This window comes from Etheostoma spectabile, chromosome 12 (assembly GCF_008692095.1).
Source record: "Etheostoma spectabile isolate EspeVRDwgs_2016 chromosome 12, UIUC_Espe_1.0, whole genome shotgun sequence".
Taxonomy (NCBI): Eukaryota; Metazoa; Chordata; class Actinopteri; order Perciformes; family Percidae; genus Etheostoma; species Etheostoma spectabile.
Genome location: NC_045744.1, coordinates 7504603 through 7526921, shown reverse-complemented (window position 1 = coordinate 7526921; position 22319 = coordinate 7504603). Strand labels below are relative to the sequence as shown.

Sequence of the window (22319 nt, the reverse complement as noted above, 5' to 3'; positions counted from 1 at the left end):
TCCAGAGGTGCACTTTTTGTGTCGTTTGTAATGAGAAGAAACTATTGAATGTGAGTTTTAATGTGTTTCCTCACACAGTAGTGGGGTTTGCAACCTAGCTGTTTCATTCATTGCACTCGTGTGACCAAAAAACTGATTGTACAACCTGTTATACAACCTCGGAACAGGGTCATTTGTGTTAATATTCAAAAGTTCAGGTTTCTCCTTGGAACAATTGAATGTGAACACTGACTCAAAGGAGGGGGATGTTTTCTTTTAACAGAACTACACAGAAACTCATCCATTAGCATGCTAATTACTGAAAGATCAACCCAACAGGACACTTTTTCAGTCTTCTAATAACATGACGGTTTTGATATTTTGTTGTTTAACTTATTCAGACACTTGACATTCACTAATCCATTAATTCTGGACTTTATAAAGCACTCACCCATAGTTTGTCAATGTTATGGAGAAATATCAACAGGTTCTATGTACCAATTTAAATAAATGTGATGATTGTTTGACTTCAGTGATTTTATAATATTGTTATTATTGAATGAATGACTTATTTTCAGAATGAGTCAAAACGATTTACACATTGTAAAAATCGAGGTTAGTTATAAGAAAAAAAATGTCAGAATGAGATTTATTGCCAAAATAAGTTTTCCCTTGCATTGAATTGGCCTTGGTGTGTTTGGTGCATACACATTTAAAAACTGTACTGTAGCAGTCAAAAACAAACAAGTCAAAAATACAGAAAATAAAAAATAAGGCAACATCACTAATTGAAACTAATACTACTTTATACTGCTTTTTCTAGTGTATAGGAAAGAAAGTATGGCTCCACATGAAGAATAAATATTAACACTATGTCAAAGGTAAATCAGTTCTAAATGTGGCGTCAATTAATAACCCTGTTAACCTGGTAACCTGTCAGGGTAGCAAATCCAACTGATTGTTGGTGTGTTTTTGGTCAGTAAGGATTTTGAATTGACTTAATTACGCCAGTATTTATGTAGAACCTTTTTATTCCAGACAAGGAGACACTGCTGCTGGCAGGGAAAGGTAATTCTTAAAGGGCAGTTCACCCCCAAATCAACTATTTTCTTTTTACCATTGTTTCTAATTGAAACTGTTCACAACTCGGTCTGTGATTTATCTAGAGTAACTGGGTCGTGATTTCTGGATAAAGCCATTGCTGTTGGGTTTTTAAAATGTAGGCTATTTTCGGGGCCATCTAGTTCCATTATATTGTTAGAAAGCAGACATCTCTACGGACCATACAGTATCTCCAACACTGGCCAACCCACACTAAAACTATCTACACAGAATGACTGGACATGCATTCTTGATTTTGTGGTAAAGTGTCCCTTTAAGTGTACTGTGTTTCTCTGTTTTTCATGATCTGTGTGACTATCAGAGTAACATTGAGAACAAGGATAAAAGTACAACTATCAATCATCAGCACTACTTGGAAATATTATCGTGTTTTAGTAATATATTGATAACTGGCTGAATCTGTCCCAGGAGACAAACATTAAGAACTGAGCACATCAGCTCAGAAACATTTAACATCAACTTATTTTTTTTTAATTTTTTTTAAATGAACCAGGAAACGACAACGTTGGCCTCAGCAGCAAAGTGAGTAACAGCGACACCTAGGGGCCAAACACTTAACTATTAAAAGCCCTAATCATTTAACCCACTAATGGGTTTAGATGATATCAACATCATCTCCTTTCAAAACAACAGCTGATTTAGTTTTACTTTGAAAAATAACATAAAACAAGCTCTACAGTATGGAGCGCCGAAAGGATGAACTTTTATTGATAGATAGGCTAGATATTTAATAGTCTAGAACAGGGATCTTCAACTGGGGGTCCTCAGAGTCAATGCAGGGGGGCCTCCAAATTATTGTTATGTTTTTTAAATTTTTTCAAAACTTACAAAATCCTAAAATTAATCCAACGTATTATTATTAAATATGAATCCCCACTGATGATAGGTTTTCCTATAGGTTTTCCTATTCCAGATACAGTGTGAGAATTAACAGTGCTATATATATGTTTAACACAAATGCTCATGTTCAAAATTAACAGGCTATTTAATGTCTTAGTATTTTATGCAAAAACATATGTATATTGGTTATAATATAAAGGTTATTGTAGGTACATTTTAACATGCAACTTCATTTTCTAAGGGGTCCTTGGCTTGAAAAACGTTAAAGACCCCTGATCTAGAAAGAAATCATGTGCCATATAGTAATCGTTAGATATATAAACAGACAACTATAATACTACCGACAACAACAGCAACAACAGCAGAACTTGTTATAGACATTATGCCACATATCAATAAAGTACTCTACATGTAAATGTTTGTATTTTGGATAATAAAAAAGTGACAATACAACAACAAATCAATAAAACTGCTTCATACAGCATGGTGGTCCAATGGTTAGCAGCACACAGCCTCACAGCAAGAAGGTTTTGGGTTTGAATCCGGGTCGTTCCTGGCCTTTTCTTTGAGGAGTTTGTATGGTCTCCCCACATTTGCATGGGTTTCCTCCGGGTGCTCCGGTTTCGCCCACCATCAAAAGCCATGTACCAGGTTCTCCAGTCAGTGCTCTTGATCAAAGCACTGGCTCAGATCTGGAGTTAAATGGCTGCCTACTGCTACCTTGAGGGATAAGTTACATGCAGAGAATGAATTTTGCTACATGTGTATGTGACAATAAAGTACCTTTACCCTTTACGTGGCGCATCAAAGCCCAGTTAACTTAGTCTCAGACACTCAGAAGGCTATATACAGTAAGTGCAGAGTGGAACACCTGCTGTGGGAGGGATAAAAGGTGCTGCGTCAGCAAGGAATACTTAACACTGGGAGGAGGTCATCTGTACAGTTATATAGCCTATAGGCCTACATGTACTGGGAAAGCCCAACTCACTCACTCACTCACTCACTCACTCACTCACTCACTCACTCACTCACTCACTCACACTGTTTGTCTTGCCCAGATTTGTGAATGAAAATCTCGATGCAGTTGATTTGGCTCCCTCTGTCCTCCCGTGTGAAGGTGATCTCGTTCAGCTCCTGGGCGGCGTTGCGTCGAACTCCTCCTCCGGGCTTCTCCCAACTCTGAAACTAACGCACCTATTGAGCGCCAATGGGAAAGTGGAACAGACCAACAGGTAGGCGTCCTCTGAGTGCGTGCCTCGGCTCAGACAGAGAAACAAGTGGACCGAGAAGACGATAAACCGTTGGAATGTGACCTGAGGCAAAACTTCGCACTGGTTTCCTGATGATACAAACATTTACTTCTGAGAGGAGACGAGCCGCGTTCCTGTCACGTTCGGGTTCTCTTGGCTGGGGACCGAAAGTTGGGTTCCTGATTAATTCACTGGGAAAATCCCATTTGTCATATAAGAAGCGGGGACTCAATGTGGATACAACGCTGAAGGTAAGCGTGTCTTGTTCTTTGCGTGCAACAGCCTAAATGATGCATAAATCCATATTTTAAAATGGGCCTATATCTCATAATGTATTCTATTTATCAGGTTACTATGTTGCACTGACAAATTTAGGCTATGCTTTATGCAGTTTAACCTCAAATCAAGATAGCTTGGACTGCTACTGTCCTATCAGCTTTCCTTTATCCTCTCTTGGTATCAGCTTGGTGTTGCATAATCCAAGATATGTAGCAACATCTTGACTATCCCATAGTGTGACTCACAACAATAACGCCTCCATCACATTCTTATGTAAGTTTGTGGTCTGATTTAGATTGGCAGTGTCTCTGTATACACCCAACAACGCCCAAAGTCCTGGTGAATGTAACTAAGACGCGTACCTTTTTAGCCCCAGTGTGTTGATTAAAAGCATCTCTCCTACAGAAACATTTGGAGATTAAGGGATGCAATTCATTTCAACCAATCTCTCTCTAGCTGCCTCTAATAAAATATTAATAAAGGTTTTCTGTCCTCACAGCAGCAATATTGTCTCCATCGCTGAGCTTCACTCCTCTGGGATAACAACAGAGGACACACTGAGACTCATCTGATCCCAAGAGGTCAGAGTCTCTTTGACCCTGATCTTCCTGCAGAAAGGACATGGAGGTCCTGCGGCGGTCCTCTGTGTTTGCTGCAGATGTCCTGGATGTGTTTGACCGATCGTTGACTGAGAAGGAGCTGGTGTCCCAGTCTAAAGCCTTGTGCAGGGACTACATACTGTCCAGGCTAAACCAGAATGGACTGGGATGGTCCAAAACCGAACTCAACCTCTCGCCCTCAAATGCAGCGCTCGCTGAGGTGTCTTTGGTGCTTCTCTGTCTTGGTAAGAGAAACCTGAAGAACTGTTTAAATAATAGGCTTAAAGGGCAAAATATGCATATTCAGGGATATCACCGTTATTTCCTTGTATAGGTTGAACCTGATACACCCAGGAGAAAAAAAACTCAGATAAGATGAAGTGGCCGCATTAGTTTCAACATAATGCTTTTAAGTAGATCAGATTATTTATATTTGTGTGGTTTTTTTTTATTCCTTTTTTGTTTTTATTATTATTTATACATGCATAAACAGTAGAGAGATGCAACAAGTGTTTTGGTCAGAGGACATTGTGGTTTATTGACAGTGTCTTAACCTCCACCTTTTAGTTTTTATACAAAGATTAAGATAATCTAAACAAAAAATGGAGGGCATTTTCATCTGCTCTAAATGTAGTTTTCATTGGGTCTGGGTCTCAAAATATGCTTGGGGATGGACAACGATGAAGCGTTTGTGCCAGAAAATAATTTTTTTTCAATATTTCTTGTAATATTAAGAACTCTTTAAACTGGTTCAAAATCTTTACCAAAGTCATATCACAGCTTAACTCCAATCCATCAAATTGATTTGAAATATGAAATACGCCAGGAAGATTTTGAGATATTTTATTAATAACTAACAGGTAGAAGTGAAAAGAAGCCTCCTGTTGCAATATACAATAAAATAGGATGAGCAGGACACATGATCAGTTATATTCAATAAATGTGTTGGATTTGAGACTTTGAAAAATGTTGTTTGGGTCCTCTTGGCAAAATGCTAATTCCATGTAACAGTGTTTACCAGTACCAACAACTCTCAAAACTAAGTTTATTGTGTGCATTTCCTAGAGAAAATTACAACACTGGAAAGGAAATGCTCTCCGATTTCGCACGGATTATTAAATTCATTGCTTTCACCACGATCAATACGTTCTCATTATCTTGTGTGAATTCAGATGGATGCCTGTGTGAACTGACTGCTGTGACGGTGATATGATCAGAATTAACTGCTCTTGGGTGTAAAAAGCAGAGTCGCTAATCTACTTTTAGAAAATAGTAGGCTGAGAGCTGAGATAAATCGAAAAGATGATTGATACATATAAAATATAAGAAACTACACTGAATGACTCCTCAGACTGGACAATTTCCACATACTGCACTATACTGTATATCATAGATATATTCAATCTATGAGCTTGGGACAAGTGTGTGTGTGTGTGTGTTGTGGGGGGGGGGTCTCTCTCTCTCTCTCTCTCTCTCTCTCTCTCTCTCTCTCTCTCCTCTCTCTCTCTTTGTCTGTGTGTCTGTCTGTGTCTTAAAATAAGTGATCACATCTGGAGGACTTGACTTGCTTAACACAGCAGCTAAAGTGCCAGCCGTCTTTTTAAGAGCCGTGCATGTTTTACTTTAAGAGACTTTTTTTTAGAGACGTGCATGTTTTACTTTAACATCCTGACGTCTGAGTGACCCTCCACCAGCAGAACAAAGTAAATTGTTTAAATCAGTTGAATGGTTACATTCACCGGATTGTATAAGAGATTGGATAACCCACAGCGTTTAAATAATTGGTTTAAACTGCAGTCTTCCTAACAGACTTATGATGCTTCTCTCTCTCTCTCTCGCTCTCGCTCTCTCTCTCTCTCTCGCTCTCTCTCGCTGTGTTACCTAGGCGACGAGCTGGAGTGTATACAGCCCTATTTGTACAGGAACGTGGCACGGCAACTCAACATCTCTGTTGCCATGGAGAGTATGGTTTCAGATGCCTTCATCGGCGTGGCAACAGAGATCTTCTCAACAGGTACACGGCTGTTGCTGAAGGTGATAATGATGATGATGATGATGTTGTACACTGTATGCCATCCAATTCAAAGCCAGCACAGAAAGGGATTTAGACTGCTGCAGTGTCTCAGACAACGAATGAAGGCAGTTACTGTGAAAACAGTAACAGGTGTGACTGTTCACTTTCTGTCAGACCCTTTTAGCTGAGAGGTGCTTTTAGTGAGAGTGAGTGGGTGTGAATCATAAGTAAGTGGAGTGTGACTTTATCTAAAACACATCATTTCTCCCACAGATTTTTAGAGTCACCAAGTTTAGACTCTGATTCGTTGATAGTTTGGGGATATAGATTCTTACGGATTAAGTATTTATATTAAGTACATATTGCCTTATTATTACAACAATGCTATATTCTTCTTTACCTTTTTCTTTTGAATTTAGGCATTGAATGGCCCAAGAAATACCTGCTTCTGACAACTGTTTTTTTTAGGTCTCTTAAAGTTTTTGGTAACCTGGACTTGGTATAGCCCTTATGATAAAGTGTTGTGATGAAGGTCATTTAGTTGTTGTTGTTTTTTTTGGTAAATGTCATTTGCAGACATTGTTGGGTGTTCTAAAACTTTGTAGCCATGCTAGCAGCGTCACTCTAGGAACGTCAATGTTGGCCTGTGGTTCAGCCGGTACCCCACTTTGGTCCAGACTGAAATATATCAACAACTACCAGATGGATTGTCATGTAATTTGGTTCAGACATTCATGGTTGTAGGTGAATTAATCCTACTGACTTTGTTTATCCCCTGACATTACTTCCATCATTGGTGGGTAAAATGTCTAGACAAGTGTTGTATGGTTTACCATGAAATTTATGTCCATGAAATTTGTATCCTGACTACTGCACAGGATCAATTAAAATCCCTCCAATGATCCTTTAGCTTTAAGCTTTGTGTCATCATCAGGTAAAATTTGGGATATTCTTGACAAAGCAATGATAGTCTCCATAAGCTAATGTTAGCACGCTAATACACAAAAACTAACATGGTGAACACGGTAAACGTGACACCTGCTAAACATCAGCATGCAAACTTTGTAATTGTGAGCATGATAGCATGCTGATGTTAAAATTTAGCTCAAAAAGCCTTGTGTACAGCCTCATAGAGCCGCTAGGGGGGCTGTAAATTGTTAGTTTAGTTTTTGTGTGACATGAGCATGTTAAAGATGTATGCTGCTGTGCTGCAGTCTATGAAAGAGGACAGAAAAGTGCAACTAAATTTGCAGTAAAATACAATGGTGGTTATCGGATATCAGGCATGTGCCACATGTAAGGTAAGGTAACCAAAATGTAATTTAAGTAGAGATACAGTTACAGTATTTTACTATATTTTATTTTACCTACACTATTCCCACTACCTCGAAATAGCCATGGGATGCTCTGATTGAATTGTGAGTCATAAAAAAATAAAAAGTTAATTATTTAATTGCTTAAATCTTTGTTCTGTCTTGATCTTGAGAGAGGAATTCGACTTGAACTTGGTTGTGCTGGCTCTTGGACTTGTTTCAAGTTACCTTGACAACAGAGTAACATTATGTCCTCAGTGTGAGCCTTTGGGATAGATTAGATGGTCTGGCGGCAGTGTGACGAGCAACTAAAATTTGTCATTTTTCCAGGAAAGATAAAAAAAAATGGACTCGCTTAATGTAATTTTCATGCCTGTGTTCTGGCTAAATTTGTGCTTATTTAGACGTCACAAGGATGTCATTTTTGGAAACAGCGTGGGATTTCTCCCGAAGAATAACAAACCCAGGCTGCCCCTGCCTTCTGGGACGGATTGAAACCTGAATATAAATAGAAAAACGCATCTAAGTTTGTTTTTCCTGCTAACCGGAATTTGTTCTATGATGACTTGTGTAGCTTTTTGTTATTCATCATCATGCCTCAAAGAGCTTAACATGACACAAAGGAATGGTAAGTTCAGTGGATCTATGTATTATAACCACATATTTTCTTTAGAAGCGGTTCAGCAGTGGTCTGTACTGTGGTCTCCCTCAGTAAAATCAACATGGCTTGTCTCTCCTTCATCTATCTTCGCTTGCCTCCCACTTCTGTTCTGCCTCTTTCCAATGTCCTCTCCTACAGCTTTATCCCTGACAATCTTGTCTCTATTCTTGGCCTGTTTCTCAGTAGGGAGCAAGATGTGACGTACTCTGACAGCTTCCATGGACAGTTATCTTATTTAAGCTTGCTCAGAGCTCGCTTTGTCCTCTTATAGCCACAGTAAGGCACTTTAGGTCAGCAATGACAATGGGAGCCGGTCTAAGGAGGTTAATGTCATTAGGCCCTGCACTGCATCGGTGACGGCTGTTGTATCAGCCTCTGCTGCACTGCAAACTGAACCTGGAAATGGCTGGATGCCATTCATTATTAGACCGGGTTGTTTAGGAGGAAAGACAAGAATTTGCAGTTTTTAGCTCTCGGTTGCTTCTTAATAATGCATGCAAAATCATTTTCTGAACACGTTGACCCCCCCCCCACAGTAGAATCTGAGTCTGTGTTTACCCACCTCCAGGAAAAGGCAAAACAATCTAACCCTCATTAATTTATAACTGCTCTGTAAGGCGTCTTATCAGCCACATTAACACAAATACATTGGTTTGTTGATTCAAACCTGGTATTTGCAGTTTATTTCAGTACAATGCCCACCGACTGCCCCATATGCTTAGAGGCAAAATCACAGACTACGTAACAAAGACACCATAGAGATTAGGTGGGTGGTGATGCTTGGCATGGACTGGGATTGGCACCCATGAGAACAGGAAAAGGAGTGTTTATGTTGCGATAAATACTGTATGGCAGTTTGATTCCGGTCAGGAAATTCTGCCACCATGGAGGATTGAAGCTCAGGTCTTCTGGATATAGTGCGAATATTTTGGCTTCTCTTAGCTCTTCACTTAATAAAGACAAATTTCCCCTCTAGGACAATAAAGTGTATTCTATTATATTCTAAACAACTGCTCTGTGTCTGCAGGACTAAATCAATATGAGCTTGAATTGCTGAAGCATGAAACTCCCATCCAGTCATGGTTTTAATAATGCATTAATGATGAACATCAGGGCTTGCACATCTATCCATAGACAAAGGTAAAGACATAAAACGTATGCCGGTGATGTCTGTTTTTCTCGCTGTAGGTATTACATGGGGTAAAGTGGTATCGATGTTCGCAGTAGCCGGAGCCCTGGCTGTTGATTGTGTCAGAATGGGTCACGCAACCACGGTTCACATCTTAGTGGATAGTCTGGGCCAGTTTGTCCGCAAGTTTCTGGTTCCTTGGTTGAAAAGACGAGGAGGATGGGTAAGTGGAAATCCAGAATGTATTTTATTTTTTTCCATTTGCACTTACTAAATCATGTTGGTTTTTTTTCTCAGATTTGTATGGATTAATGCTGCTGCATGATTAGTGTTTCAATTCAATTCAATGTTATTTATAGTATCAAATCATAAGAGTTATCGCAAGACATTTTACAGATAGAGGAGGTCTAGACCACACTCTATAATTTATAAAGTCCCAACAATTCTAGTGATTCCCCCAAGAGCAAGCAACAGTGCGACAGTGGCGGTAAAAAAAACTCCCTTTTAGGAAGAAACCTCGGCCAGACCCAGGCTCTTGGTAGGCGGTGTCTGACGGTGCCGAGTTCACAACAAGATTGATAAAAAAAAAAAAACACTGCTTCCATCTTGTTTCTCTGGGGTTTAAAACTGGCAACTTTCTGGTCTACCACATTGCTTTTGTGATTATGTAATCTTGTTGAAGGATCAGAACTGTTTTTGTTTGTTTTTATAAGCTCTGATAGTCCGAGTTAGAAGGGCGTTGCATACAACATGTAGCGTGCTCAGAAGGGCCCAGTTATGGCTCTGAAAATTGAGCTCTTCCTTAATTACTCTTAGTTCCTGTTTGCTGATCCGATGCAAAGATTTGCAGTGGTAATATCTGTTTCTGTAGCCCTCTCTTGGGTAAAAGACTGCAATAATGAAAAATACATTTTTAGGTGCAGCACTTAAATTTTGTCATGCTCAACCAAGTTTAATGAATTGCAGTTTGAGTCCAGTCATTCATACTGGGGATGTGTTTTTTCCTCATAGAAAAGTCAGATGAAGGTGGCACCCCAGGGATTTAAAAAAAAAAAAAAAAGGAAAGAATAACCATTCCATAATATTTGTTACATTCAGATCCCCCTCAAACTTAATTTTAAATAACTGGTCATCCTTTAACCCTCCTTTTACCATCAACAGGTCAGAATTTAAATTTGTCAATGACCAAATACCCGCAGAGCTATGACATTCCCATCAGCCGCGGCTGTACTTTCGTATTTAAAATGAATATTTAAATATTAGCCTTCTAACACGCTAAACTGAAATGGTGAACATGGTAAACCTTATACCTGCTAAGTCGTTTTTACCACTGGGGTACCGCCTTTTTTACTGAATTTGAAACACTTTTTTTCCCCCTGAAAAGTGCATCTGTTTTTTAAATTCTATTTGTATTTGGTTAAAAAAAAATATTAAAGTTATTATTTGATGTTTTCTCTCATTGTCTTATTTAAAAAAATATTAATTTCCTTTTATCAGGCGGAGATTACCAAATGTGTGGTGAAGAAGGATCTTGCCCCTGAGTACCACTGGCTGTCGTCTGCCATCGAGTCCCTGAAGTACTTCCTCACTACCATGTACGTCTACATCATGAAGGAACCATGACTCAGCACAGGAGTCCCCATCGATCGAAATGTCAGACTTCCATGACTTCGGTCAACAATCGATGGAGCGGAGATTGTCGTACACATCGGATGGCCGTCGAAGTTTCATCAGCGTTGTGTTCGTGTTGTCTCGTTGTCGGATACGTGATTACCCTTCAGCCAAAGAGTAGTCACGGTGATATTTTACAGCACAAAAGGCAACGAAACAAGTCTGTGTCACTCCACCTTTCATACGTACTTTCACACTGTTTACACCGGTGCGGTGAACCAGGCTTCTCCAGTGTTGTAACTGTGATGTGTGATGGTGTTCAGGTTGAATGTGACGTGGTTTGCACTCCTGAGATAAACTGTTTGATGCTTTGATTTGACGTTTGTCTCAGAAAATATGAAGCAGTAACGAAAGGTGAAAGCCACGTTTGTAATGAAAATTGATGCTCAGCTGGCTGGGTCCCGTGAGTTTTTGTGAGAGTCTGATTTACACTATTGTACTTCACCAAAGCACAAGCAGTGCCTCTCCACAAATATGAGTCGACTTTCTGCTGCGATTTTAGACACCAGTGACCAAGAAATGTTTGCCAAAGAACTTGAAGACAGAAGAATGATATAAACTGCATCCACATATTTTGGTGAAATTAATTTCCTTTTTTTAAACTGTAAATAGTTTTATTTATGATTTAGTTTTTTTTTTCTTCAATTTTGATTATGACAACGGCTCTTCAGGATGATTGTGTGGTATGCTTAATGGTTACTTTCACAGTGTTAATTAAATAAAGTTGTGTCTGGATGTTGTTTTTTTTAATTTAAAAACCCCTAATAAAAATAAAAAAAACTTCACATGTACTTATTATGCAGAATATTTTATGATACTTTATCCCACAGGTTTAAATTGGAGCCTTTGTTACATGTCATACCCCACATCTTTCTACTCATTTACTGTTACTCTTTAATAAAAGCAAAAAAAGAGACAGTCACCTGGTTGCAGAACTGAATGCTGTAACATTATAGGAGCATCAGTAACACAGGTAAATTGAATTGTCATTCATTTTGAAGACTCCAAGGACAGAACAGGAAGCTTAAAAACATTAACATATTAAAAAAAATTAACACAAAGTAAAGAAATGGGTGAAATTTATTTTCATGCAGCCTGTAAAGGAACATCTACATTTATACCAATAAACCGGTCTACAGACATAAAACCAAATCATACCCCAATCACAAGAACACCCAGCATAAAACAACTCTCTGTGAACATGCTTCATTGACTCCAGAAAAACAGCAGTTACTTTAGCTTTCAATCTTTTAAGTTAAAGATAAGAGGACAGAGTAATTGACATTAATTCTTCAGTGCTTTATAATCTTTACATCTCCAAGATTAAATATCTGGACAATAAATATTAAGATAGCGCAAGCACCCATACTTAACAAAGGTCATTTAGTGCAACACAAAATCTTTTTTAGATTAAAAGGTTTACTGTGGAGTTTTAGACCTGTAGTAGTGGTTTTACTCTATTCCACCGATCTACAGCTGGTGGTAATATGTCGAAATTGCAGCAATATGCAGCAAAGGCGGGGAAGAAGAAGACTAGATTAAGCCATGCAAGTCTAAGTACACACGGCCGGTACAGTGAAACTGAATGGCTGATTAAATCAGTTCTGGTTTAATTTAAAATACTTTGCTCTCCGAGGAAGGAAATGCCCTTTGTTAAACCTCAAGACAAACACAATGAGTTTGGGTGAGAAATGCTTAATGTAATCTATATCAAAGACTTTTCATTACCGGGATTGTGCCGCCGGATATTCTGCCGGATGTCCCTAATTTTGGGCTGAATGTCTCTAATTTTCGCTTTCTTTGCGTTGTTATTCCTAACTCCGGTCGATTTGTGAGGACTACAGTTAACTGCTCCTCAGATCTCTGCAGGGTAAATCCAGACAGCAGACAGTTTTCTGTTGCACGACTAAAACTACTTTAGAACGTACACATTCCACCGCAACAAGTTCCTTCCCGAGGTTGTTTTGCAGCGGCTCCGTGGCTCCGTTTGCCGCTTAGCGCCGTCCAAAACGATTGTGATTGGTTTAAAGTAACGCCAATAAACCAGAGCACGTTTCTCTTCCATCCCAGATTGCAGTGTGGAGGAAGGTCTGGCAATGTGAGACTTCACTTAATGTAAATATAACTTTTGTTTGTTCACAAGAAAACCCCAAACTGTCCTTTTCATTTATTTTTTATTTTTTTATTTACCGGTAACATTAACTCTATTTCTGTCTCACTGTAGTGCATAAACAATGCCTAGTTATTACTGTATGTAATGTTTTAATAGTACTCCATTACTCAAACTGTTTATATGATTATCTAACTAAACCATGATTATTGGTTAAGCCCCTTTTTAAAGCAACATTTATCTTTCCTGACCAAAGTATTTCTATGTCAAAGAAGCCTCACAGCCCGTTGGGTCAAGATGACCGACGGTAGGTGATGTGCAAATGCTGCATCAGTGGCTGGTTGTCTGTTGCCATGGAAACTGTCTGCTCCAGCCTCCCATCTGGCCGGAGCTGAATCACTCTAGAAATCTGAAAGATGGAAGAGAGCAGGCGAGGTCACAGACACATTAAAATAAGTCCCGGAGAAATGTTCTGAGTGCTGCTTTGTAGAGTGTGTGGGCAGTAATGTCACATAGATTTGACTTCAGCGACTAAATTAAGCCATTAATATTAACAATGAGTGCATGATCAGAGAACCAGTGTTACCTTCTGTACATGCGGCTCCCTGGCGAAAGAGACTCTGGCCAGAGCCTGGCTCTGGAGGTTCAGCTGCTGTGCTGTCAGCTCTCCCTCCTCAATCTCCACCAGACCTGGACACAAAGACACACTGGACTCAAAACACGCGTGACGTGTTTGTGTAGACACGGCAGTAAGTTAGTCATTAAAAAACTCATTGTATTCATGTATAAACAGTTTAATTTCAAACTGGTAACAAAAAATTAACTATGCATTTCCAAATCAATGAGCTAAATGTTACATTGGAAATAGTTTTAAAACCGTGTTAATAGTTTGAGAATCATTTATTACCTTTAAAATGCAAAACAAAAGACAGTGAAAAGTAAAACAAACATAGATTGGAGTGTAATTGCCAAGTATTCATGTTTTTGCATCATGTCAGAAATATGCTTTCGCAAGGCCCCTGAGTCACATCTAATTTAATGAATGCAAAATACGTTGGGAGATATTGTATACTTGTGTTAAGCGTCCGACAATCCTTTACATATCAAGCCTCTGCACATCTAGATGATCCTTTCAAAATTATAACACATTCCAGAAATACAAGCAGGAGCCTGCTTTTCAATAACGATGACCTCCAGACATGAATGTAACTACCTGAGTTCTGCGCGATGATGAACGCTACTCTGTTGGCCCCCGGCTGCATTCGAATGAAGCCACACTCCCTGTGCAGGGGCTTCTTGGTCTCTGCATGGAAGGCATTGAACCTGTCAGACACAGTAAAAGGCGAGGAATCAACAAACGACTGAAGGTGACGTCTGTCCACATGATGCAAATTTCCTGCTGGTAGATTGTTTGGTCTGGTATTTTACCCATCACATGAAACAGGCTTGAAACTTTCAAGCACAGAGAGCGTGAAAACAGTTTTTCAACCTTAGTGGTAATCTTTAAAGTCTGATTGCTCACAGAGTAACCTACGTGAAGTTGATGACTGGTTGTCCCACGTGGCTGAAGTTCAGTGTCTCTATGTAGCGGAAAGGTTTTATGGAGGTAAAACATCCCTCTCCAGGTTCATCTGACTCCCAGCTACCCAGAAGCCAGTCTAGAGGGAGGAGGGCTGGGTTCAACTCCACTGATGGCAAAACACACACACACACACACACACACACACACACACACACACACACACACACACACACACACACACACACACACACACACACACACACACACACACACACAGTTTATGACGCATTATCATGAAAACAGAGAAAATAAATTCCATATGAGGCTGTGATAGGTGATACCACAGATTTGATCCAACACCAAGAAATATATTGAACACATTGATATTATTAACAGAGAGTTTGAACTTGTCCTATGAAAGAATAGATCATTTTATATAATTTAGAGTAAATACCTGTAAAAAAACAAAACATATACTGTATACATATACATATAAATTACAGGCAACTAATAACGGTTTAAGAGTGGTAAATGTTATAAAGTGAACACTAGTGAACATTTTAATTTAAAAAGCATTTATCTCACTTAACAGATAAGCCTACTTCACAGCAGCCATTTTGACTTGTTATAGTAGGAGAAGCACAAGTGTTACTAACAACATTACCAATGAGTCTGTTCTATTCAAGTGTCCCAGTTAGCCATGCCAATGTGACAGTAAACCCACATGCACAACACCAGAACCCTGAAACTAAAGCAGCTAAAAACACTTTAAAAATAAAATAAAATAAAACTAATGACATATTTGTATTGTTCTCCAAATCAAGTGTATGTATTATTTAATTTTATCTAGTCTTTTCTTTAATTTAAATGTATCTTATTGTATTCTGACTATAAAGTGTAACTGTAAATCTCACGGGTATGTATGTATGTATGTATGTATGTATGCATGTATGTGACACCAAGTGTACACACTCACATCCAAAAACATCTTTATTATGTATTATATCTCAGCAGCTGGAAGTAAGGAAATAGTGTATCGAGGCACCAGAGGGTCAAAATGCACTGTGATTGCTTATCTCTACTTTGAACTGTAGGTGGCGGTAGTGCTTCGGTTTGGTCGAAATAAGGCAGAAGAAGACGACTCGGCGACATACAGACGATAGACAGAGGAAGGTGACTGGTTTATATCCCACTCGTATTAATACCGAAACTTAGCAAACAAGACGCAGTTGTCACAGCAACGTTAAGTATCAATTAGACAATTACACAAATTAACACCCCTGTTCATATTCAAAGGTCCCTGAATACAACCAGCTCAACTATGTCCCGGTGGTGGTTGCAATGTGTTTCCTATCATGGAAGCTAATGTTAGCTAACGTTACTATCGTTTTCAAAGATAACATGAGGTTAAATTAAACTCCCAAACGGTCAACGGTAAGCTTGAGTTGTTTGTTAAAAGGGCTGTAGATACGAGGACCTATTTTACTTCAGTAAATTAATTAGCTAAAATCTACTAAATACGTTTTGATTGAGCCTGTGGTCACTGCGACATTGTAGCTATACAGTTGACATCGATTCAATATTAGTTTTTTATTTAAAAAAGGAACCAACATCCTACCTGTGTGATTGCCAGGACACGCCATTAAAAAAAACTGCAGTCAAGTGGGAGAAAATGCGAAAAATCAGACAGAAATAAAAGAAATTAAATGAATAGTAGGCTACACTGTGACAGCGTTGAGCTATTGTGACTTATACGGCTGTCACAGTAGGGAATCTTGGGAAATGTAGTTCAGCCCTTCCAGCACATAAATGTGGAGCTTTGGAGCTATTTCTAAAATCCTTTACTGTTATATCACACATTGAGGCAGAAGAAGTGTTTGATAAATTAAAGCACACTTTATTGACATCTTTCATTGCACTTAGCATGGACCATATAACAATATCTGCTCCTGTATTTCAAAACTGTCATACTTCTACAAGAAGGGCACATGGGATTATAGGTTTTATAAAATCTTTGCATCCCAAATCACTGAAAGATTCCTGAACTTTATGCACTGTTCTAGGGGTCTGCATGTTGGGGTCACTGAGTCTTGACTTTGTATTTCTAATGAATAAGTACAGGGTGGCTGGACAGGGAATCAGGTGTCTTAAGCCTTGCTCTTTTTGCAGTTCTTGAGAGCATCTGCCAGGGCATGCAGTGCCATGTCTGCATTAATCTTCTCGCAGTTGTATCCCATCAATCCGATCCTCATCACCTAATGGAGAGAGAGAGAGAGAGAGAGAGAGAGAGAAAGAGAGTAGACACTGCATCAGAGCCTGCCGTGACTTGGCAGCATGATTCAGAAAGCTGTAACTTTCCAGAACTATCTCTATTTGTTAAGGGTTTATTTTAGGGTAAATAATTCTCTATTGAAAACATCACCCTCTGCTAAAATGTTGAGACTGATGGTCACACCTATAATAGCTGATGACCAAAATGTTAAAGGCTTATTTCTCCTCTGTACAAGGTTGTAATACCAGCAGCAACCCACCATGCCGATAGAAGGGCCTAGGCCTCCAGTCATCTCCATCTGATGGTGTTTCATGATAAAGGCCAGCATCTCCCTCCAGTTGTAGCCATCCGGAATGGCAATGGTGGTGACGGAGGGGAGCCTCAAGTCCTGCAGGACATGTCACAAAATGACAGTGGTCACAACAGGGCAAAACAATAACTCTGGTCAGTTGTAGTGTTGTGTCTCTTGTAGATAAGCTCTTTGTGGTTCTTGTGAACAAAACACCAAGCATGTTGTTTTGTTTTATGTCTGTCTCACCTGTTCAGGGATGAAGAGCTTGAGGCCCAAGTCCTCCAGCCCTCTGTATAGGTAGGCTGCCACCTCCTTGTGTTTCTTCCAGGACTCCTCCAGCCCCTAGAGGGAGACAAAGATCAATGGAGGTACGTGTGAAAGTTAGAAGTTGGCTACTGCAGTTTTATAGAGGCAAACTCAGAGAGCTTTGTTTCATTTTCATTTTCAACATTGCTTCATCTTTCCTTGGTATTCAGTGGGGTTTGGAACAAAGACGTTGACATATTGCCGCCATTATAAGTGATTGGCATAATTGTAGACAAAACAAAATCAAGAGTGTGCCCCCAGCACGGCACACATTATGTACTAGTTGTATTAAGAAGGTTTTGACAAATGTTAATGTAAATAATTGAATTGTTACTCTAGAAGTTGTTAATATCTTTCAGCAAAGTATCTACAACAAGTTGTAAAATTATCCCTGACCTTCTCAGCAACAACTGCCAGACTCTCTCTCAGGGCAAAGAATCCAGACACTGGACCAGTGTGATGGTATCTAAAACCCAGAGCAAACATGATTAAATATCCAACACAATGACACCCACCATTTCTTTCCAAAACTTGAATAATAATAGCCAAGAATTTAAACATCTTGTTTAAATGTTTTAGTCTAGTTCTAACAGAGTTTAAGCAATCTTAAGGTGGTATGAGGAGAGAGGATGAAATCAGTTGGCTGTAATGGACTTACATTCTGGCTGGTTGGCCGTCGCAACCCCAGTAGTTGGACAAATGAGTCATATCAAAGAGGTAGGATACAGGTTTTGTTTTCCTGTTAAACATCTTGTGGCTGTGAGGGGTAACCCAGAGACAAAGAGATGATTGCTTGGTCTGATTTTTTCTATGTGACAATTTAGGACTTTTACATGGAAACATGCATGCAGAAAGTCCCTACTCACCATGCTCTGTCATTAAAGGAGATAGGTGCTGTGCCAGGAGGTGCATTCAGAGCCTTCTGAGAGCCAGTGTACAGGATGTCAATATCTGGTAGCACAAAGAGAGAGAGATTATATAAAACGCAAGCACATGGCAGCAGGTAGTTGTTGTTATTCATTAATCGTCTTACTTTGCTTGTCCATAAAAATTGGTGCTGCACCAAGAGATGCGACTGTGTCAACAAGGAAGAGGCAGTTATGTCTGTGGGAGACAACAGTGAGGAAGATGACATTGTATTTGGTAATTGTATGAAACCGTTTCATACGCAGTGCTTTAGGCAGATACATTTGGAGGCTCACTTCCTGCAGATGTCTCCAATGCCGTCTACTGGGTGACAGAGGCCAGCCGAAGACTCTCCATGTGTGAGGAAAAACAGGACAGGCTTGTGTTTTTCTACAGCCTACAGAAAGACATACAGTGGAGTTTAATGACATATGTGTTTTTCTTACTGACAGTGTAGACGATTATGTTTCTCAGTCATGTAGCCTATTTAACATGATAGTTCAGACATGTTTGCTGACAATATTTTTTATTTTTGTTTGTTGTAGCTTTTGTAAAGTATGAACAGCCTACCTGTTCAATTTCATTATTGCTGAAATATCCTCCAGGTGCTTTTACCATTTTATGTACATTGGCACCTAAAGATAAAAAAAAACATTTGAGACAGACAGATTAATGGTATGATAATATAACACACAATCAGTGTAAATGTAGTTGTGCGTAAAACCGTGCGTAAAGACGTACCCATTCTTTCTGCAATTTCTGCAACGCGCTCTCCCCAGATTCCGTTAATAGCAACGAGCACGCTCTCTCCGGGCTCCACCGTATTGAACACCGCGCACTCCATGGCCGCGTGCCCGGAGCCGCTCATAGCTATAGTCATGTTGTTCTCTGTCTGAAAGATGTACTGGATCCCTCTCTTGATGTCATTCATGATCTGAGAAATACAATAAAAACGCCAAACCACTTTATAGCCTAGTTTATCAGCTATTGTTACCATATATGTAGGCTACGTGGCCTATGCGTTATTACGCACAAACTATTGATGTAAATGCATTGAGTTATTAACATGAATAATTAGTGTATCACAAATGTTTTAAGTTGAATTTAGTCCAATAAACCCCACACCTCAGTGGTGAAAAGAAATATTCAAACAAAATGAATTATACCACAAAGTTAACAATACTACTCTAAACTTTTTAGACTGAAATTAGCCAAAAGACTAAATGCACCTGCGCTTCCAAATTGTAGCCTACTCAAGTTTTTTTTTTTTTGTAAACACGCTTAAGTCCAAGTAATTATAATTGGGTATAGTCTATAGGCTAATATAACTCAGTAAATTTGAGTTTAAGACAAAGCATTTACCTCAAACATTTCTGGATGCATGTGACCAATTATCGGCCTGCCCTGTGCGGCTAAAATACGCGGAGGAACGTTTGAGGGTCCAGGTCCAAACAGGTAACGCAGTGGAGCTTCCAGCGGCCGGAGAATGCATGCCGGCGGCGGGGTGGTGGCGGAGGAAACGGAGCGGTCCAGGCGCTGCAGCAGAGGCACGCTCCTCGCGGCCAGAAGACTGTCGACGGCCGCTGCTGCCTGCTGGGCGAGTAGCGCGCTCCGGCTAAACAAAGCCCGCTGCATCACGGCTCGTGTTCTGGTTCCCGAGTGGGATCACCACTGACAGACAAAGAGACTCATTCTGACTGTGAGTTTTAGGTGAAGATTTAAAACAAACAGGTCGTTGACCTTTTGACCAGGGGCGGTGTGCCTCCCCTTACAGCTTGTGACCTTTAGAGTTGGCAACAAAAAAAAATAGTACACTAAGTGTTATATATTGTAGATTTATGGTTAACGTCTGCAAATGTTTTGCATTTCAAGGTTTTAAAAGTTTGAAACTTTCAAAATTAGAAAATACTCAAAGAGCTTCTGAACAGGTTGATATCAAAGCCTTTCCCCTGTTTGGAGGAGACTTTGTGAAAATATACAATAATCATTATAAAGATCATGATAGAAAATGATTTTATCATCAGTGTCCACGATTCAAGTGTCAGTGTTTGACTTTAAGAAAATTCTCGCCAACACAAAGGCTCATCAATGCATGCATGTTATTTTGTTACAGTTTGGGTCCACCAGAAATGTTTATGTCGCATTCCTGGTCTAAATCCATAGTACCTGACACTTGTGGAAAAGAGAGGATGTCCACTTGGCAGCTTAGAACCGGTTCATATCAGTTTGTAGGCGGTTTGTTGATTTTGGATGAGCATGTGGTTACAGCAGCAATGTATTTGTAAAGAGGAGTCTCCTCTTAGAGAGCCAATCTGCTCTCTCAGAGGCTGAGGGGGGGGGGGAGGCACACACACACACACACACACACACACACACACACACACACACACACACACACACACACACACACACACACACACACACACACACACACACACACACACATGCCTCAAACTCATTGTTTAGTGTTCAAACACATCATATATGAATGTTTTAAGTGATCATTGTAAAGTAAGCATTTATGGTAATTTCAGACTTTGCTCTGTTTCTTGTGCATTCTTGATTTAGATGTTTTTCAATGTTAATATTATTAAACTTCAGTTGTCTAGAAATGCAAATTGGGTCTGAGATCCAGCTGAAAGAGGTCAGGTTAGATTTGATCTGTGTAAAAGTGTGGGGTAGAAAACACATTTGTCTCTCAGACTTTGGTAGTATTTGTGTGGATTATGCACTGTGTAACTCTAACTGTTGTGTCACAGCCAGCAGGGTCACCAGAAGGTGCCCCTCTCTGCGTCTGGCTGGGTAAATTATTACACCACTGGTAAATAAATGGGATCTCGCTGTTATCCTCTTGCTGGCCTTTGCACTAGACCGAACACTCAAAATCTACCCAAACAGAGCAGGAGGAGGAGCTGGGGAGGGACGTAAATGAAAGTTTATCCACAGGGTGCATCATAAAGCTGTTATAACATTCAGTTCAAAATGGATGTTATGGACACCTACAAGTCCATGGCCTTTTTTCTGACATGTAAATAAGAATGGAAGTGGATGAATTAGGGCTATAAAATCCATGTTTTCATAGATATATTGGTTTCTTATATTACACACTAAATATAGTAGGTTATTTGAAAGTCCTATAACCGCATTACGTTCCGCATGTTGTCACTATGCTTTAGAAATGGGCAGTCTGTATGGAGGAAGATGCTAGATTATGCTGACACTTAACCAGTCTGTTTTCTCAAGTAATCACTCTCATTGTTGGACTGACCTCAGGCCTACTCCCATTGGCTCCTTCAACTTCACAAAAGCAGAATGTGTGGCACTTTAGCACTCTTAAAAAAAATATCTGAAGGTCCACTTATCCCCTTGTTATTTTATTAAGGATTATGCGACCCGTAAGCAAAATCAGAACTAAAATAATAAAACTAGATTTTAACACTAAAAAAATTCAATAGGCTTAATGCGGGACCTGCCTTAGTTGATATTATACTGTAGTGGTGCAAATTCCTTTGCAAATTTGAAATGACTGAAAACAAATTGGACACAGTGAACCTGGAGCATTCTGGATCCCTGGTGGGACAGGATCCTGTCCCAACAGGGATCCAGAATGCTCCAGGTTCACTGTGTCCAATTTGTTTACACAGATGTCTTAAAAGTGCTCAGCGTAATGGAAAATTGAAATGTCCAGAACAAGTTAGAAAATGGACCTAGACTTTGGACTTTTTTGCTGTTCAAAAAGATAAACAATGCATCTCAGACTTAGAGAGCTCACTTGTTTGATATTTACACTTTCATGTTTTAACTTCCAGTTAAAAAAAACCCTTTAGGCTCCTATTTCCAGACAAATATTTCTCTCTGTAATAGCTTTATCATGGCCCATCCCCGTGCCTCTCTTCCCCCCTCTGCTGTGTGCCTGTGCTGCGGCTGATGATGATGAGGATGATGATGATGATGAGGAGGAGGATGATGATGCCGCTGCTGATGTCATCACCACCTCCCAGCATCCCTGGAACAGCAGCACCGCCATTTTCCATAGTTTCAGACTGACTGACTG

At 39.6% G+C, this 22319-nt stretch overlaps 3 protein-coding genes across 4 annotated transcripts; 1 reads left to right on the top strand and 2 right to left on the bottom strand.

The window, feature by feature from the left end:
- Positions 1-3138: 3138 nt before the first annotated feature.
- On the top strand, positions 3139-10999 carry bokb (BCL2 family apoptosis regulator BOK b). Of its 2 annotated transcripts, none has more exons than XM_032530684.1 (5): positions 3139-3442; positions 3973-4314; positions 5955-6083; positions 9246-9409; positions 10684-10936. In XM_032530684.1, exons 2-5 carry the CDS (start codon positions 4092-4094, stop codon positions 10807-10809), a joined length of 642 nt encoding a protein of 213 aa, XP_032386575.1. In that variant the 5' UTR covers positions 3139-3442; positions 3973-4091; the 3' UTR covers positions 10810-10936. The 2 variants fall into 2 exon arrangements, with proteins under 2 accessions (XP_032386575.1, XP_032386576.1); XM_032530685.1 differs by having other exon boundaries at positions 3140-3442; positions 3970-4314; positions 10684-10999.
- Positions 11000-11934: 935 nt separating this feature from the next.
- On the bottom strand, positions 11935-16269 carry thap4 (THAP domain containing 4). The gene is made up of 5 exons (XM_032530690.1): positions 16108-16269; positions 14502-14655; positions 14181-14290; positions 13554-13657; positions 11935-13376 (listed from the first exon to the last, which is right to left on the bottom strand). Exons 1-5 carry the CDS (start codon positions 16130-16132, stop codon positions 13260-13262), a joined length of 510 nt encoding a protein of 169 aa, XP_032386581.1. The 5' UTR covers positions 16133-16269; the 3' UTR covers positions 11935-13259.
- A 315-nt stretch (positions 16270-16584) lies between these two features.
- On the bottom strand, positions 16585-19962 carry agxtb (alanine--glyoxylate and serine--pyruvate aminotransferase b). Its single transcript, XM_032530675.1, has 11 exons — positions 19628-19962; positions 19007-19199; positions 18836-18900; positions 18562-18662; positions 18393-18463; positions 18226-18310; positions 18018-18116; positions 17756-17825; positions 17300-17395; positions 17021-17149; positions 16585-16744 (listed from the first exon to the last, which is right to left on the bottom strand). The coding sequence occupies exons 1-11, from the start codon at positions 19898-19900 to the stop codon at positions 16637-16639; spliced, it is 1290 nt and encodes a 429-aa protein (XP_032386566.1). The 5' UTR covers positions 19901-19962; the 3' UTR covers positions 16585-16636.
- Positions 19963-22319: the final 2357 nt, after the last annotated feature.

Coding starts and splice junctions, on each gene's coding strand:
- bokb (XM_032530685.1), top strand. CDS start 4,092: ATGGAGGTCCTGCGGCGGTCCTCTGTGTTTGCTGCAGATGTCCTGGAT. Junction 4,315..5,954: donor TTTGGTGCTTCTCTGTCTTG/GTAAGAGAAACC, acceptor TGTGTTACCTAG/GCGACGAGCTGGAGTGTATA. Junction 9,410..10,683: donor TGAAAAGACGAGGAGGATGG/GTAAGTGGAAAT, acceptor TCCTTTTATCAG/GCGGAGATTACCAAATGTGT.
- thap4 (XM_032530690.1), bottom strand. CDS start 16,132: ATGGCGTGTCCTGGCAATCACACAG. Junction 14,656..16,107: donor GTGTCCTGGCAATCACACAG/GTAGGATGTTGG, acceptor TTTTGCCATCAG/TGGAGTTGAACCCAGCCCTC. Junction 14,291..14,501: donor CAACCAGTCATCAACTTCAC/GTAGGTTACTCT, acceptor TGTGTCTGACAG/GTTCAATGCCTTCCATGCAG.
- agxtb (XM_032530675.1), bottom strand. CDS start 19,900: ATGCAGCGGGCTTTGTTTAGCCGGAGCGCGCTACTCGCCCAGCAGGCA. Junction 18,311..18,392: donor AATTTTTATGGACAAGCAAA/GTAAGACGATTA, acceptor TTGTGCTACCAG/ATATTGACATCCTGTACACT. Junction 18,117..18,225: donor TCCTTTAATGACAGAGCATG/GTGAGTAGGGAC, acceptor TACCCCTCACAG/CCACAAGATGTTTAACAGGA.